Source organism: Fundulus heteroclitus, chromosome 19, assembly GCF_011125445.2.
Source record: "Fundulus heteroclitus isolate FHET01 chromosome 19, MU-UCD_Fhet_4.1, whole genome shotgun sequence".
NCBI classification, from domain to species: Eukaryota; Metazoa; Chordata; class Actinopteri; order Cyprinodontiformes; family Fundulidae; genus Fundulus; species Fundulus heteroclitus.
The window spans coordinates 12625933-12641853 of NC_046379.1; the positions used below are offsets into that span (position 1 = coordinate 12625933).

General features: G+C 40.6%; 3 protein-coding genes across 7 annotated transcripts in view; all 3 read left to right on the forward strand.

Annotated features, from left to right (window-relative positions):
• Positions 1-3181, forward strand: part of cep170b (centrosomal protein 170B) — a 33330-nt gene extending 30149 nt beyond the window's left edge. For all 4 annotated transcript variants that reach the window (XM_036150656.1, XM_036150658.1, XM_036150657.1 and 1 more), the window contains 3 exons: positions 1105-1198; positions 1286-1337; positions 1423-3181. In XM_036150656.1, the coding sequence (XP_036006549.1) occupies positions 1105-1198; positions 1286-1337; positions 1423-1655 (379 nt within the window). In that variant the 3' untranslated portion in view covers positions 1656-3181. The remainder of the gene's footprint in view (positions 1-1104; positions 1199-1285; positions 1338-1422) is intronic.
• Positions 3182-3297: 116 nt separating this feature from the next.
• On the forward strand, positions 3298-12326 carry LOC105916591 (5'-3' exonuclease PLD4). Of its 2 annotated transcripts, XM_012851148.3 has the most exons (11): positions 3298-3374; positions 3503-3571; positions 3660-3817; positions 5477-5660; positions 5736-5856; positions 5953-6080; positions 6170-6370; positions 6547-6686; positions 6768-6933; positions 10243-10339; positions 10461-12326. In XM_012851148.3, the coding sequence occupies exons 2-11, from the start codon at positions 3521-3523 to the stop codon at positions 10664-10666; spliced, it is 1452 nt and encodes a 483-aa protein (XP_012706602.2). In that variant the 5' UTR covers positions 3298-3374; positions 3503-3520; the 3' UTR covers positions 10667-12326. The 2 variants fall into 2 exon arrangements, with proteins under 2 accessions (XP_012706602.2, XP_021165488.2); XM_021309813.2 differs by lacking the exon at positions 3503-3571 and having other exon boundaries at positions 3317-3374.
• Positions 12327-13501: 1175 nt separating this feature from the next.
• On the forward strand, positions 13502-15820 carry srp14 (signal recognition particle 14). Its single transcript, XM_012851153.3, has 5 exons — positions 13502-13643; positions 14573-14645; positions 14741-14853; positions 14942-14974; positions 15099-15820. Exons 1-5 carry the CDS (start codon positions 13620-13622, stop codon positions 15183-15185), a joined length of 330 nt encoding a protein of 109 aa, XP_012706607.1. The 5' UTR covers positions 13502-13619; the 3' UTR covers positions 15186-15820.
• Positions 15821-15921: the final 101 nt, after the last annotated feature.

The window sequence follows — 15921 nt, forward strand, 5'->3', positions numbered from 1 at the left end:
CTCTTCTGCTCCTCGGGGAGATCGCTTGGAAAAAAAATCTCCCAAATCCGCTCTTGTCTTATTTCTTTCTACTGAGGCCTTCCTCTTCTTCTCATAAACATGAACGTGGTTTGCTTCTTGCGACTCTCAGCCGTGTTCAAAGTATACGGTGAGAGCAGCGGAGCTACAATGAATGGCTAACACCAAAGCTAACTGCTAAGCTAACCGGATACATAAACACTAGAAGTACACAGCAAGCAGTTTTTTACAGGCCTGCAGCTCCCACAGGGATCACATTGTTAACCTCCTTTTTCTGAATACATAATGTATTAACTGCTTTCAGGATAGAAAGACGATTTTACCCATAACAAAAAGTGTTTCTGTGCAGAATTACCAACTATAGCTTTAAACTTGATCTCAAACGATGGATGTTTGGGATCATTGTCAGGTTTTAAAATCAACTCTGTCCACGTTTCTACCATACGAGCCAAAATGTCACCCTCAGACAACAGGAAATCGTTAAAGATGCACCAAGCCTCCATCTTAAACTGGTCTTTGTCCACATTGAAGTGAGTTTTTACATCAGTATGGACTCAGAGGGTGCAGAACATAAGATGCCTGCTCCAAAACTGACACCACCAGGCGTGACTCTTTTTTGCAGCTGCACACATGGACAAGCCTTCTGCAAAAAGGTTGTATTTTCAGTTTATAGCTATTGCGGTATTTGGCAACAACAGACATAAGATGGTTTGGAAGTGTTGTGGTGAGGCTTTCGAACATAGAAAACACTACTGTCTATCAGGCACGGAGGTGGTCGCATCATGCTGCGGATCAGTGAAAGGAATTGGAGGGTAGAGTGGGTTGGATGAAGAAGGATTACAGCTCAATAATCCTCTGGTTTACCTCAAAGGTTTAATATTCTTTAAGAACAATTATAGACATTCAACTCAGTCAGTGAATGCAACCTTTACACTTGACTTGTATACTTTGTAATATGTAATATTGCATATATTTGTTTTTAAACCTGAGTAGATCCAGACCACTGCAACAATATTTTAGTCACATAAATGCAGAGAGAGCAGACAAGACAGCAGCTTTTTCACCTGCTTTCTTGTCCTTCTTTAGAGCTCTGTTCCAGGACAGGTTGGATATCTGGGAGGAAATTGAGGCCAGAATTAATTCAGACGGTGACATTACTGCCGGCAAAATTCCCAATAAGGTTAGTGGGTTGTTGTTTTTTTTCCCCCAAGTTTATGCTTGTTGGTTCAGTGTTCGTTCGAGGCTTAGTCAGACGTCTGCATTTCAGGAAACGGCATCTATCTTTCAAGAACTTCGCAGGGTTCAAATACAACTAGAGGGTGAGTGACTTAAACCCGCTTCTTATATCCGAAGAATAGTTTTTAAAGAAATATGAAATAAAATGTTAGAATTATTTTATTACAGTTATTAATGCAGCCATGGACCCCAATGGGACACGTGAAGCTGCTACGACTTCAGCGCCTGCTGCTGCTGCCTCCTCTTCTTCCTCTGAAGTTCAGCCCTCCAAAACCTCCTCGTCTCGAGACTGGAGGACGGTCCACTCCGTCTCCAAACGGGGCGGCGGGCCGAGGCCCGGCGAAGGCGTCAGGAGGGTCGCCGTGACGCCAGACGACCTCCGAGAGGGATATTTAGTCTGAGGCCTGGCATGCACAGAAACGCAGGTTTACCAACGTCGGCTGCGTCTCCTCAGAGGCAGCTGTGCGCTAGCGAAACCGGGCCAAGAGGAAATGAAACTTGATTTACAAAGCCGTGGTGCGCTTACAACGTTCTGAAGCACAATTTTTTGGAGGCTTCCACGTGAGGTGGAGATGTAAGAAAGTACCATGACATTTCAGCAAATCTCACCTCATGTTGTTATACTTGATTCTGTGTTGCGTATCGTTCTCTTTATTTGCCAATTAAATGATTTAATGTATGAGATTTTATAAAAACGTGTAACGATGGAATTGATTTAGGACCAGCCTGAGTATAATCATCCCAGGGAAATCTATAAATGTATGTTTAGCTGCAAATATATCAGATGCTGGTGTCCTGAGAACTGCATTACATTTCTCTTTATACGTATATTTTCCCGGTTGTATTTTGTGCCACAGTCCTTTTTCTCAGAGCACATTTATTGAAGAATGTAAAAGCTATTTAAAAGTTTGCATTTTGTGAACGACACAGTGGGAAATTGGGAGAGACTTTGCACCCTCCCGTGCCAGATTGTTGGATGTTTTTTTTTAAATGGCTGCTTAAAGGCAACTAGGTGTGTTTATTCCTTTGGTTACCATCTCCTTACTCAGGAGCTGAACGCTATTTTCTTTTTCTTTCTGCCGAGGGTGGAAATCCTTCAGGAACGTGCAGTCTGAATGGAAGGAGGAGCTCACTCCTCTATATTTAAAACCACCTGGCAGAACAAAGCAAGTGTTGATTATAAAAACAGCATTCCTGCCTTCACGGGGGGAAAAAAAGTCAATATTAAAACATTTTATGATAGTTTTCTCAAAAGCATAGTTGAAAGAAAGATTTGGCCAAAAGATATTCATGAGAAATTGTGATTTCTTATTTTTCTACATCCAGTTTTCCATCAGAGCGCCGTGGTTAGAGGTTGATTGTCCCCTCGTCTGTTTAGTTCACTCTTGTTGAGCATTTTCAGCATTTTTGCTGACAAATTTTATGATTCTGCTATAATTAAGCTGAGTGTTTATATGTCTAAACATATCTGTGTCCCACAAATTACCTCTTAATCTTGCCCGTTTGCACCATTATGTTTTCTCTTCCATTTATGATTGTAAGCATTTTAAGAGTTTTGATTTAAAGCGAGGAAAGCTAGTTTTCCTCTTATCAATGCAGATTGTGCTGGTGTTAGCAACTGGGAAGAACCTATAATGTGTACTGTACAGCTTTGTGGGATGACATTGGGCAGCCGGTTAAAAAATTGTTTACAAATTCAATTAACAAAACCCTTTATTGTTGGGTTTTCTTTCTAAGTGTGCTTCTGCTTTACGCAGAATTCCCTATTTCCCCTAAGAGTTGTAGGGAAAGTGAATCTTATGTGTCGTCCAGTTTCGTTTTCCCATCCTAGATGATTGGATTGTGATTTACAGGCAGTTTTTGATGTGTTGTTTGTATAAGTTATTAAATGATTTCTTTTTCCAAATAAATCTAATCAGCAAACCTCTCTGTTCGTTTTATTTGAATTCTGTGCCCTATTGTTCTCTGTGACCCCCCCAAAGCAAAACACACGTCTGTAAAGCTGAAATGAAAGTAAAAACAGGAACTGTGCTCAGTTATAATAAACATCCGAAGCGATCAGTTTGGCTGCGGCTGAGAGCTGAAGGGGAAGAAACGAGCGTGAAAACCCAGCTGAACTGGTGAGTTTGTTCTGCTTGAGCTTTACCGTCAACAAAACAAAACTTATTTAGCTGCTGTGTTGTCAGTTAAAAGTTGGAAAAATCTTTCCTTTTTTTTTACTCCTGATCTTTAAATCAAACAAAAAAAGGAGGGCTTCAAAGGAAAGATGAGCTCAACATACAGCAGCCTTCATGACAATTATGTTTCCAACAAAGGGGTAGGTTGGCTGCTGCAAAGTATTTATTCTGCTTTGGGAAATCATTGTTTTCTTCACTGAAAATCATTTCCTGCCCAACTTTTGTCAGAGGAAAACCAGCTGTGTGACATTAGCTGTGATTCTGGGCTGTCTGACTGTGCTCGGCATTATTCTTGCCATCGCTGTGTTGGAGAGACCAGCAGCTCCTGACAACCATGAGACTCTTCCTGAGGATACAGGTGGGATCAACCTCACGGACCAGTGCAGGTAATAATCCCATTAAAAGCTTTCACCCTGCAGCATCTCATACGGTCCTGCAAAACTATTCTTACCACTTGGAATATATCCCGTTTTGTCATGTTACAATACGCTTTTGTGAATCTATTTGGGGTTTATGTGAAACAGTAAAAAGTAAAGCAAGATTGAGAAGCAAAAGACAAATGACTCGGTTTTCAAATCTCTTGATCTGAAATCTGTGTGGCATGCATTTATATTCAGCCCTCCTGAGTTAACTTAATACTGTAAAACCACCTTTCGACTTTTGTAGTAATGGTTCTGCTGACCCCATCCACATGATTATATATTTTCTCATTCTTCTTTGCACAATAGCTCAACCTTTTACAGTCTGTAAGAGGATTTCAATCAGTGTCTCCATAGATTTGGCTCTATCCGTCTTACCAACAACTCTGACGAGTTTTCTTGTGCCTCCAGAAGGAAAAAAAGCATTTCCACACCATAAACCTGCCACAACTAGGGCTGGATGATTATTCGATAAATAAATAAATAAATATATATATATATATATATATATATATATATATATATATATATATATATATATATATATATATATGGATGGATGGATGGATGTGTGGTTCAATAGGGGAAAAATGGTCAATAAAAAGTTCAATAGAAGAGCAGTTTTCCTTCTTTTTGCATTCTAGCCTATCATGTAGGTTAATACTACAGTCATTACATTCTCCCAATGAATCACAAATAAGGACCCAGGAATGCTCTGCCACATTCAAAGGGTTTAGAGCAGGTGTTCTTTTTTTTTCTCTTTAAAAAAAAAGACTTAACGTTTTGTTAAAAAGTTGGTTGAATAAAGGGTTTTGTTTGAATTTAATGATTGATTTAAAAATTAGGTTATTAAGCAACAGCATAAAATGGCCAGGGCTGCACTTAATACATATGTTTTGAATTTTTTGATAATTATCTATATCAATAAATATGATTTCTATTTTATCCATATGCTATTTTTTCTATATAGTCCAGCCACTACTGTTATTAACTGAGAGGATTATGTTGTTAGTGAGCTGCACTGAAAACACAGTTAGGGGGTTTAAGTTTCACTTTGGTCTCATCAGACCAGAATACCGTCTTTTACCACGTTTGCTGGGCCCCTACATTGTTTCAAATTCTGAACAGGACCTCTTTTTGCCTATTCTTTTTAACAGTGGCTGTCTTCCACAAAGGCCATATCTATTGAGATCACTATAGGAAGAAATCCCACCTTCGTTACCCTACACAGATTAAGGAGGTGCTGAAATGATATAATTTTTCTAATAAAGGCCACTTGAAACCCTGTATGCTGGGTTCCTTGGTCTTGATTTTGCATTTTGTTCTCTAAATAAACCTCTCAGGCCTCTGCAAAACAGCTGGATTTATTCTGCCATGAAATTTCACACAAAGTGAACTTTATTTACTAATTAAGTTACCTTTGGATGGAAACTAGATGCACTGGATTTTATTTAGGCCAAATTTGGCCCCCTCTTTAGGATTTTTAAGAGTAAAGAGTTTCTACATGGTGCATCATTTTCCTTCCACTTTCTAATTATTCTACATTGTGTGCTGATTTATTACACAGAATCCAAAATCTGATTGTAATGACATTTATTAAGAAGTTTGGTCTGCTATGTCCTGCAGCATGGCCCTTGTGGAAAGCATTCCTCTATATTTAAAATACAAAGACAATGCAACTTTTGGGATCCCTCTGGAACAAGCCTGGAAGGACCTGATCTCCATAGCGTCACACAGAGTGGAAGTGGTCTCGTTCTACTGGACATTAACAGGGGAAGACATCAATGTTAACTCCACCACTGATCTCCCCGTGAGTTTTAGCGAAATTGCTAAAATGCGTCAAAAATGTTGGATTCTTTGTTGAATGTTGTTTTGTGGGAAAAAGGGAAGGGACATCTTACAGGCACTTGGGGAGCTGCCCTCCAGGAACGTCTCAGTCCAAGTGGTGACCAGTGTTCCCACAGTTAAGACAAACTCCACAGATCTAAAGATCCTAAAACAGAAAGGTTTGCTGGTTACTCTCTCTCTCTCTCTTTGAACAACCTGCTGTAACCGCTGATAATGTCGTGGTAATCTGTTTTGACGACGGCTTTATTCTGCAGGGGTTCATGTGAGGAGCGTAGAGTTTGGTCGCCTGACGGCAGGCGTCCTCCACACCAAGTTCTGGATCGTTGACCTGACGCATGTGTTTATTGGAAGTGCCAACATGGACTGGAGGGCTCTGACACAGGTGAATCTACAGCTACAGGGGAACAGAGTAGTTTAAGTTTAGATGTTTTTAGTATTTAATCACTACTAAAATAAAATCTTTGACTGCAGGTGAAGGAGCTGGGAGTGGTGGTCTATAACTGCTCCAGTCTTGCAAGAGACCTCCATAAGATCTTCCAGTCCTACTGGGTGATGGGGAAACCCAACAGCTCCCTGCCGCAGCCCTGGCCTGAAAAATATTCCACTAACATCAATAAACAGCGCCCTCTGCTGGTGAAGGAGGATAACATCTCCAGCAGCCTTTACATTGCTGTGAGTTGCCCAAGTTTCAGTTCTTTTCTTTAGGAGTTGTGCATTTTCAAGAGCAACGGGTTAAAGACTAGTAGTGATCCAGAAGTGTGTGGGAGTTTGGTTTCTGCCCCTAAAGTTACAGAAAATGTCGGGTGGATCACATGTTGTTTTGGTTTAATACTTGCGTACCATCCCAGGGTTCTCCGCCATCCTTTTGTCCTCCATCAAGGACTCCGGACCTGGAGGCGCTTCTGTCCTCGATCTCAGAGGCTGAGAAATTTGTCGACGTCGCCGTCATGGAGTATTTGCCCATCACTTATTTCGAAAGTCCTCACAGGTGAAGTCAAAATACAGATGTTTTTCCCATTTGAAAAGGTGCCGGTTTTGGTCTCATTTCCTCACCCTGAAGTCCTTTCAGGTACTGGCCGTTCATCGATGATGCGATCAAGATGGCTGCATTTGAAAGGAAAGTGAAGATCAGGATGCTGATCAGCTGCGGGCGTGACTCCAATCCGGCCATGCTGCCCTTTCTTCAGTCTTTGGCTTCAATGGACTACCCTCGCCATCAAATCAGCGTCCAAATAGTGAGACCATATATTTCTCCTTCAAGCCTGATTGATATTGTGCTGTGAAATTGTATTTGCCCATTAAAGATTTCTTAACTTATTTCTTTTTTCCCAACATTTCAATCTCTCGGACAATCAAAGACATTTTAACACCAGACAAAGACAATTCATGAGTACATTAATTATGTTGTTTTCAGATTATGATCTCAGTATTTTAGGATAAAAAAGTTTTCCAAACCATTATGACTATGTGATAAAGTGTTCAGCTTGTAGTTAGATAATGAATAAACTGTGATTTTATATATATATTTTTTTAGAAAACTGAGTTTCATTTTTCTATCCAACACCCTGGATTTCTTCTTGGCAGACCTGTGAAGGCCAGGAAATCACTCAACAATTCCTGTCTGATAACATGAATAGGCAAAAAGGTCTCAAAAGTGACACATTATGCCCTGATCCAAAGAAATTAAAGAACAGATGAGAAGCTGACATCTTTCCGTCTAGAGAGGGTTGTAATACCATTTGTAAGGCTTTGGAAGGATCCACGATTCTTTCAAGAGGAACCCAAAACAACATTTAAAGCTCGGCAGGCCTTATTTGCCTCAGTAAAGGTCCTAGTTCCTTACTCAGCAATAAGAAAGAAACCGGGCAAGATGGCATCCATGGAAAAGTTTCAAGGCCAAAACCGCTGCTGACCGAAAACAACTATTTGCTGCCTCAAATGTTCCAAAAAAACATGCTGATGATAATCCCAAGTTCTTAACATACACCTATGGTGCAACTCAGAGACTGATCATTGCAGGATATATGAAGTCTCACATCATCATACATCCTTCCCCAGGTGACCCTGACATGTTTGATCAGGCTCTGGTTTGGGTCTGAGTAGCTTGTAAGGTCCATGAAAAGGCCTCCTCCATTTGGCCTTCCCAGGGAACAGTTCATTCCAGAAGGACCACTTGCTTAGAGGTTTCTGGTACCAGGACCATGCCTGGTCTGTGGTTACTATGATGTTTTCTGGTATTTGGAGCAGTTGACCTTCAGCTGCTAGTCTCATGCTGTTGTGAGCAGCCCCCCTGATTGATTTGGGTGCTGCCGTGGCATTTCCCCGGCTTTAACAAAGGGAATATTCTTAGATGGACTGAACCAGGAACTTGATCCGATTTGGCTCAGACTTCCACCACTCTGTCCGTGATATTTTCCAGTCTTCTGCCAGTTTCCATCTGCTCCACGCCCTCTGCTGTCATATCCCTACTACCCTGCTGCCACAGTTTTCCTCCTCCCCTAATCGGACCTCATGTTGGATTAACTGGAGTATTTTCTCTCCTTGGGCCTTCCTGAAACGAGGTCTATGTTTACTCTGAAGGCCTTGGTTGTCCGGATGCTACCACTCCACCAGCTCACCGCACCACAGCCGGGACTGAGCCTGGTTGACTGCTTCTTAAACCTTGCATTTCCTGCTGGCTCTCACTTCTGACTACCTGCCAAGGAGACCTTGCTGACAATAGCAACTCTCTTCCTTGGGACATCATAAACTCCTATATCAGACTACTAAAGGGAAGTTCCACTTTGTTCTTCTTCCTCCCATACAGGGTCTGTGGTTAGCCTAGCCACTTCCGCAATTAGCAGCTGACTTTATCCCGAAAGCACTCTACAGTGGAAATTGGCCCATTGTAAAGCAGCAGTGGCCAAAGCAGTTGTGCCAAAATGCCATGCTGGTAAATCTAGCCTTTAAACTTGCCTGGCAATCCAGACTTGACCATTGCCATCATCACCTAGTTCACCAAGTTGTTGGCGGTAGCTTGGAGGGTGCCGTCCTAAACCTTTTTTCAGACACTGATGGCTTCTCTCCAACTGTGTGCCTCCTAGTGAGAAGCGGAACTGGTCTGTTTCCATTCCTCACCTCTAGCCACCTACACATAGGTGTAGGATCCATCTGCTGCCCGGAACCAATGTTGTGGGCACCATCAGATCATCCATAAATGTGCTAATGGGGGGCTGCTGCTTACCTGTCCTGGTGAGTGAGCAGCTTCTATTCTCCACTTCTGCTGATTTATCCAGCATATTTCACGGCCACGGTAAAGAATATCACAGAGATGGTGACTCTGGTGATAACGCCCTTCTCTAGACAAATCAATAGACGATTCTTCTGTTTTGAAAGTGACTCTCAAACTAAATTAGTTGTAATAGTCAAGCACAAAGTCCTTGATCTTGTGCTCAAGTGAGGTTTGCACCAACTTTTGCGGGATGGAGCCATAGGCGTTTGCCCAGGTGCGCTCTGTCCTCATGTGCCAGGCGTATCAGTTGGGTGATTAAAACCCTTTAAGCCTGATTCATCATGGCACCTTTGGGACTCCACCTTTCTGCACAGAGGTCTCAGTGTAATTGTTCCTCTGGAAAAACTCCATCATGGGTCAGACAAGCATGTTGAAGGAGACGTTGCTGTCATTGCTGAGGAATGAGATGACTTTGAGCTGCTGTTCTATGGTATTTGAGTTCTCCTCCTTAGGAATCTAGAAGCCCTCTGCATGCTACCGCTGTCCCTCCACCTTCCTCCTCCTCCAAATTACCCTAATGATTCTTCACAGACTCTTGAACAGTCTGTGGCACCTCTTGTAGACACTCCACCTGGGCCTCGTGCTGATTTGGTTGTAGTAGCCTTGAAAACTTGTGGGAAAATATTCTGTGGACTGACGAGACATAGGTGGAACTTTTTTGAAGGTGTGTCTCATGTTACATCTGATGCAAAACGAATATTTCAGCATTTCAGGAAACAAGCACCGTAGCAGCAGTCAAACACGATGTGATGGTCTGGCGTTACTTCAGTCTGATCACATTTAGGTTATTTCGCAGGACAATGAGCCAAAACGCCAAAGAGTTCTCTTCTGAAAGGCCAAAAGAAAAAATTCTGCTTTGCAGTGACCTAGTAAAAGCAAAAATACTTAAATTAATTTTAAATGCTATGGCATGACCTGAAATATGTTGGTCAAGCTGAAAAATCCTCCACTGTGGCTGAATTAAAATGATTCTGCAAAGAGGAGAGAGAAATAAGGTCCTCTTCAACAACGTTAAAGATTCACTGTTTGATTTCTTGAAAACTTAATAGTGGTTGCCATCACCTCCTTTTAAGAGGTTTAGGGGACAATTACTTTTACACATAGGGCTCAGGTTGGTTTGGATAGCTTTTTTCCCTCCTGAATAAGTTAAATCATTATAGAAAACTGCATTTTGTGTTTTCTAAAAGGCAAAAACAGAATAAATTTGTCCAGGTGCCAGTACTTCTCCATCATACTCTTAGGTTCTCTTAAATCTCTTCTGTTTGTTTTTCAGAAACTGTACATCGTCCCCGTAGGAAATCAGTCTGATATTCCTTACTCCAGAGTCAACCATAATAAATACATGGTGACGGATAAAGTTGCATACATAGGTGAGATGAATTTATGCTGATAAGTAAAGTAATGAGCGGCTTTATTTTTTTTTGGTGATGCCTGCTCTTTTAAGGTAAACTGAGTTAGTCATTGACCAGATAACACTGTTTTGCAACCCAGGTACCTCCAACTGGGTGGGCGACTACTTTGTGACCACAGCTGGAGTGAGTCTGGTGATTTCCCAGAACAGTCCTCAGTCCTCGTTGGACAACAGGACCCTGCGCCACCAGCTGAAGGAGACATTCGACAGAGACTGGCACTCAGAATTCGCTGTACACCTCGGGGATCTTGGGCACAACCCAGACTGTGCACTATCCCCAAGATGACTAAAGTTCTTATCAAACGACTATAAATAATTTATTTTGCTATCATTGCAACATTTGCATCTTGGATGTAGCTTTGCATATTTTTACATTTTCAGCATATGAGCATCTTATGTAATTTTTAGATTTTTTTTTACAATCCATGATTTAGGCAATAGTAGTTCCTCATACATTTCTGTAATTTTTTTCCCCCCAGTATTGCTTCTTTGAATGTACAATATATGGAGATACTTTATAATATGCAGTCGAATTCAGCTGTTACACTTAAAAAGCAACAATTTCACTGTCAGTTATTTGCTTAGTAAGTTTGAACACCGCCTCGTCATAGTTTTAAGACCCTGTTACTGTGTAATTCTAAGTTAACATTTCCAGAAAAATCAAACATTATTGCCTGGATTTGATGCTGCGTTTCATTTACCTCAGAAGTTGGAACTAGGAGTTGGGAATGGCGAAAAAAACCCGAGTGAACAATGTTCCACTTAACACAGTCGGAGAAGTTGGGATTTCAAAATAAAAACAAAAAACAAAAGGTCTGAATTCCAATGTGGTGACAGCCAAGAAATCTGTTGTTTTGTTTGTAGTACCACTTACAAACGACGTTTAAAGCTATACTTTCCACATGCAAACACCACTTTTGATTTTTTTTTTTTTATTCAGACTTGCAGCTGCTACATGTACATTTATTTTCAGATGCAATCTTACAACCTTGTCGTGTAAAATAAACATGTTTTCACCACAGCTTACTGTTGTTGATGCAAGGTGCTGCCATATTGCGTTATTGGCCTTAAAACACTTCTCCGACTTTCCAAGTGGGAAGTCAGACTCTAGTAGTTTAATAATTTTCGGGTTCAGGCTGCAACTAGAACGCAACATAAGACCGCACTAAAACAGATTGAAAAGGCAACTTCAGCATGGCAGCTGCAGCTATGAGAATGACATCTTGGCAGTTTTTGCTCAGCCCAACCTCAAACTCTTTGCCTTTTTTTTTGTTTTGAAACCTCCTTGTAACAGAAGTTCTAGAAAAACACAGCACAATATTTTTTAAAGATTAAAAATATGCACCTTGTCATGTCTTCTTTTTCTCTAATAAAAAATATACTCATAGCTGCAATCATATCCTTGCAGAAAACAAAAAAATACATTGCAGTCATGGCTTATGTCTGGCTCAACAGTATCTAATAACTTTTTAAATATTATCCTCATGCATGATTTATCGAGGTTCTCAACAGATAAACTATGAACAAAAATCCTGGACAACACCTGCCATCAGGATAGACACTGGATAGATATGAGTTTACAGGCCTTCCACAAAGCTCCTTTTTTCTGAATAACAAAGCATTGACTACTGTCAGGATGGAAGAACAATTTTACCCAGTACAACAAAAAGTGTTTCTGAACAGGATTACCAACTACAGCTTTAAAGGAGACTCTGTATTACAGGTGATATAATAACTAAAGAGGATTTCAGACTCTTAGACCAGAAAGCAAGTGTGGGTGGTGGGCTCCTACATTAAAAATAGTAGACACCTTTCAAAATAAATCACTTTTATATCCTGGAGCATTATTGCTACTGTAAATGTATTCACATGCTCTGTATGTAAAAGAGGCATTTGTTCTCTCTCCCAGTCCTGGAAGAATAAAATAACATAACTTTGTTCTTGCAGCCCTGGTTTTGGATTTCTTGCAACTTGTTCTTCACACATTCTCTGGCCAAAGTTTTTTTTGCTGTGGCATCCAGGATCCAGTGTATCATTGGCTGGAAATGTAAAGCGGGTGTGGTTGGTAAGCTGACTGCTGCAAGTGGAGGAACTGTACTCTCAAGTTCCTGTGAAGTCTGAAAAATGTCAGGAAAAGCTTTCTTCTTGCCACCAACTGAGAGATCTTACGGGGCATCTGCAGACCTTAAGCTTCATATTCTAATTGGTGCCAGATCAGAGATCAGTTAGAAGTTAATTTGGGCTTAAAAATAAAGCTTTCAGATTCAATATTAAAGATTTTGTCATATAAATCAGTGTAACCAGCTTCTTGCACAATGACCACTGGAGTAGAGCACCTGCAGCCTGCAACCCAGAATGGATAAGCAGATATAGACAATAGATCAGGGGTCACCAACACAGTGCCTGCGGGCACCAAGTAGCACTTGAAGATCACATGTGGCGCCCACGAGCCTGTTCTACAAAAAGACACAATCTACCAATGAGCTGCATCTTTACTTTATTCCATTGGTCTTCCTGTTTCTTCACACTTGCATTTATATAGATTTCAAAACGACGATAACTATAGCAAAGCATGTAAAAGGTGTTTATAAAGTTTATATGTTTATAAAGTTAAGGTGAACTCTGACTCTTGTAGTTCAAATGCTAGTATTGGTAGCCCTTAATATGACACAACACCAATAAAGTAGCTCTCAGTTTCAAAAAGGTTGGTGACCCCTGCAATAGATGGATAAATTGGATTATTCCTAAGATACATATTACTTACAACAGCTTTCAATAGATGTAGTCATTTAGATCTAAGGTAGTTTCCAGATTCCTAGAGGAGTCTGAAAGTATAAGCCTAAAACTGGTTTATTTTTGGTGTTAACGACAATGGAAAAGACATTGTGGTGTTAGAGAGTACGTACCATGTAACAGACAGGCGTCCCTAAATTTTCAATAGAAATTTTCTAGTTGGATCTTAAAATTAAACAGCTCTTTTTTATGCTTTATTCATAAAAGATAGACGTGTTGTAATTTTACAACAAACTCCGAGCATAAACACACATAAGTGATAAACTGTAGAGGGCAGCGCTCGGTGAGTGTTGTTTTATTCTCCTCCGGGACGATAGGTGGCGGTGTTGCGGTGCGGCAGGCCTTCCCAGTGATGGCGCAGCAGGAGGGGCGGAGCTCCAGCTTGTAGTACGTGTGCCTCCTCACAGTGAGAGAGCTAGCTTTACAGCTGACAAGAAGCCGAAATTATGGTGTTACTCGAAAATGATTCGGTAAGAACATAAAATAGACTTCCTGTAATGTAGTTTTCTGTTCGTGTGAAGTGACTGTTGGGCATAAATGCTGCCTCCTTTTGCTGTTTATTGGCTTCACGTTTAGCAGCTAGGGATGCTAGCCAGCCTGCTAACGATTTAGTGAAGCTGGTTGAGACTACCCCACAGGCGTATAAAATATGTATTATTGATATTTTATGCTCCATATGAGCAGCACTAAGTAAATCGGTTTAAAGTCTTTATGCATGTACTGTTTCTCAGTGTTGCAATCTGTTTTTGCTCCAACAAATTACTTGAAAGACGAGTTTTGGTAATTAAAAACGCTCAAAATGATGAAGAAAAAAAAACGTCCTTGGATTAAAAATAGCTGATATATCTGCGGTATAGTTGTGTGTTTTTTTTACACGGGTTCGGGTATTTGTCCAGCTTTTCAGGTGGATTAAGTTGATTACAAATTGATGAACCAAAAGCTACACTTACTGAAAACCCGATACTTTTTAAGTTTAGTAAAAGTAATAGAAGTAATTCTAATTGCCTAAATTTAGCATTTTATTCTTACTCAAACTTAAATTGCGTAATTTATGAAGCCTCAGATAAGCCAGAAAAACTGCTTTCTTTGTGCCTTTAAAATTTAAAATAAATGTATTGTTAGCTAAGAGAGTGGTAAAAGTGTCTTGGAAAAGCTTTACATATCCAGTCTGGTTAAATTCGGCAGTAATTGCGTAAAAAAAAAAAACTTCCACTCCTTTTCGGACCTAAAAGTCAGGTATTAACCAACCAAGCCCACAAGGGATAAAAGCACCCTTTTCTGTATCTGTGTTGCAATATAGCATAGCTTTCTTCTTCCCTCATTATTTGTGTTTGCACTGTTAAATACAAGGATTAAAGCAAAAAAAGAAAAGAAAAGCTCAAACGGTTTTACTCTTTAGTTCCTCACAGAGCTCACTCGGCTCTTCCAGAAGTGCCGGACATCGGGGAGTGTTGTCATCACGCTAAAGAAGTGTAAGTTTTGCTGGTGGACCTAAATCGCCAACAGGTATATCATTTCCTCTCTTTGACCTCTCAGCAGCTAGAACTGATTCACTTTGTTTTTTTAGACGACGGCAGAACTAAACCGGTGCCCAAAAAAGGCCACCCGGAGTCCTTTGAACCGGCGGATAACAAGTGTCTCATCCGAGCCTCTGATGGCAAGAAGAAAATTAGCACAGTGGTGAGCTGTCTCCTCTTTTTAATGTTGGATTGTGTTGATATTTTTGCCAAATGATCTCATGCTTAACTGTGTGTTCCTGTAATTTTAGGTCAGCACCAAAGAAGTAATCAAGTTTCAGATGGTACGTTGAGCTCATCTCATGCATTTCCTCTCACCCGTTCTTGACAAAAGACCCAGTCCTCTGTTTTAACAGCACATCTTTAATCTTCTCATCTACCTACAACTGTGTATTGTGTTCTTTCCAGGCATACTCCAACCTCCTAAGAGCTCACATAGATGGTCTTAAGAAGAAAGATAAGAAAAGCAAGAGCAAGAAAACCAAAGCCACATAATAAATGTTGGACTCTTTACGAAAGCAGTGGATATCTGAGCTGTCCATTACAGTTTGAGGGTACGGGAGGGGTCACCTGGCGATGATGCGATCTCCAGCCCCCATTCAACTCTCCTCCTGCTCACCTGAAGCCTCAGAATCATCCTACTGGCGACTGTGTTGATACGATGCCATTGTTTACATGGTGATGCTTTATCCCTGGCTGATCAGTGCCATAGGGTGATTAAGAACAAAACATGAGGATTTTTTATTTTATTTTCTTGTACAATATAGGGGATGCCACCATTTATTGAGTCTGTACATTTTTAAGTTGCCTGCCTCCCCTGGGGCCAACCCCACAGAGCCCAATCATTACCGGCATTTGACTTTGCTCATTAATCCTTATTTATGTTGTCAAGGGTTGGCATTTTTAATTGAGTAAGTGATTGCACATAAATCGAGCTGAATCCATTTGATTGCTCAACATAATTTATGTTTAGGTTTCATTTTCAGAACAATGACTAACACTTGTCCCCCTTTCTATTTACGTGGCTAGACGAGGCCAAACCAATCAAACAGGATTTCTATTGTCCCTCCGTGTTCTCTGGTCCTGGAATCAGAATTTAAGTTCAGAAATAAAGTTTTTCGTTAAAAAGCTCTGAATGATTTCAGTTCTTTCTGTTCACATGGAAAATAATGACTGGACATGAGCAGCTGTAGAAAAGACAGACTACAAAAAAAAAAAGAAACGCTATACA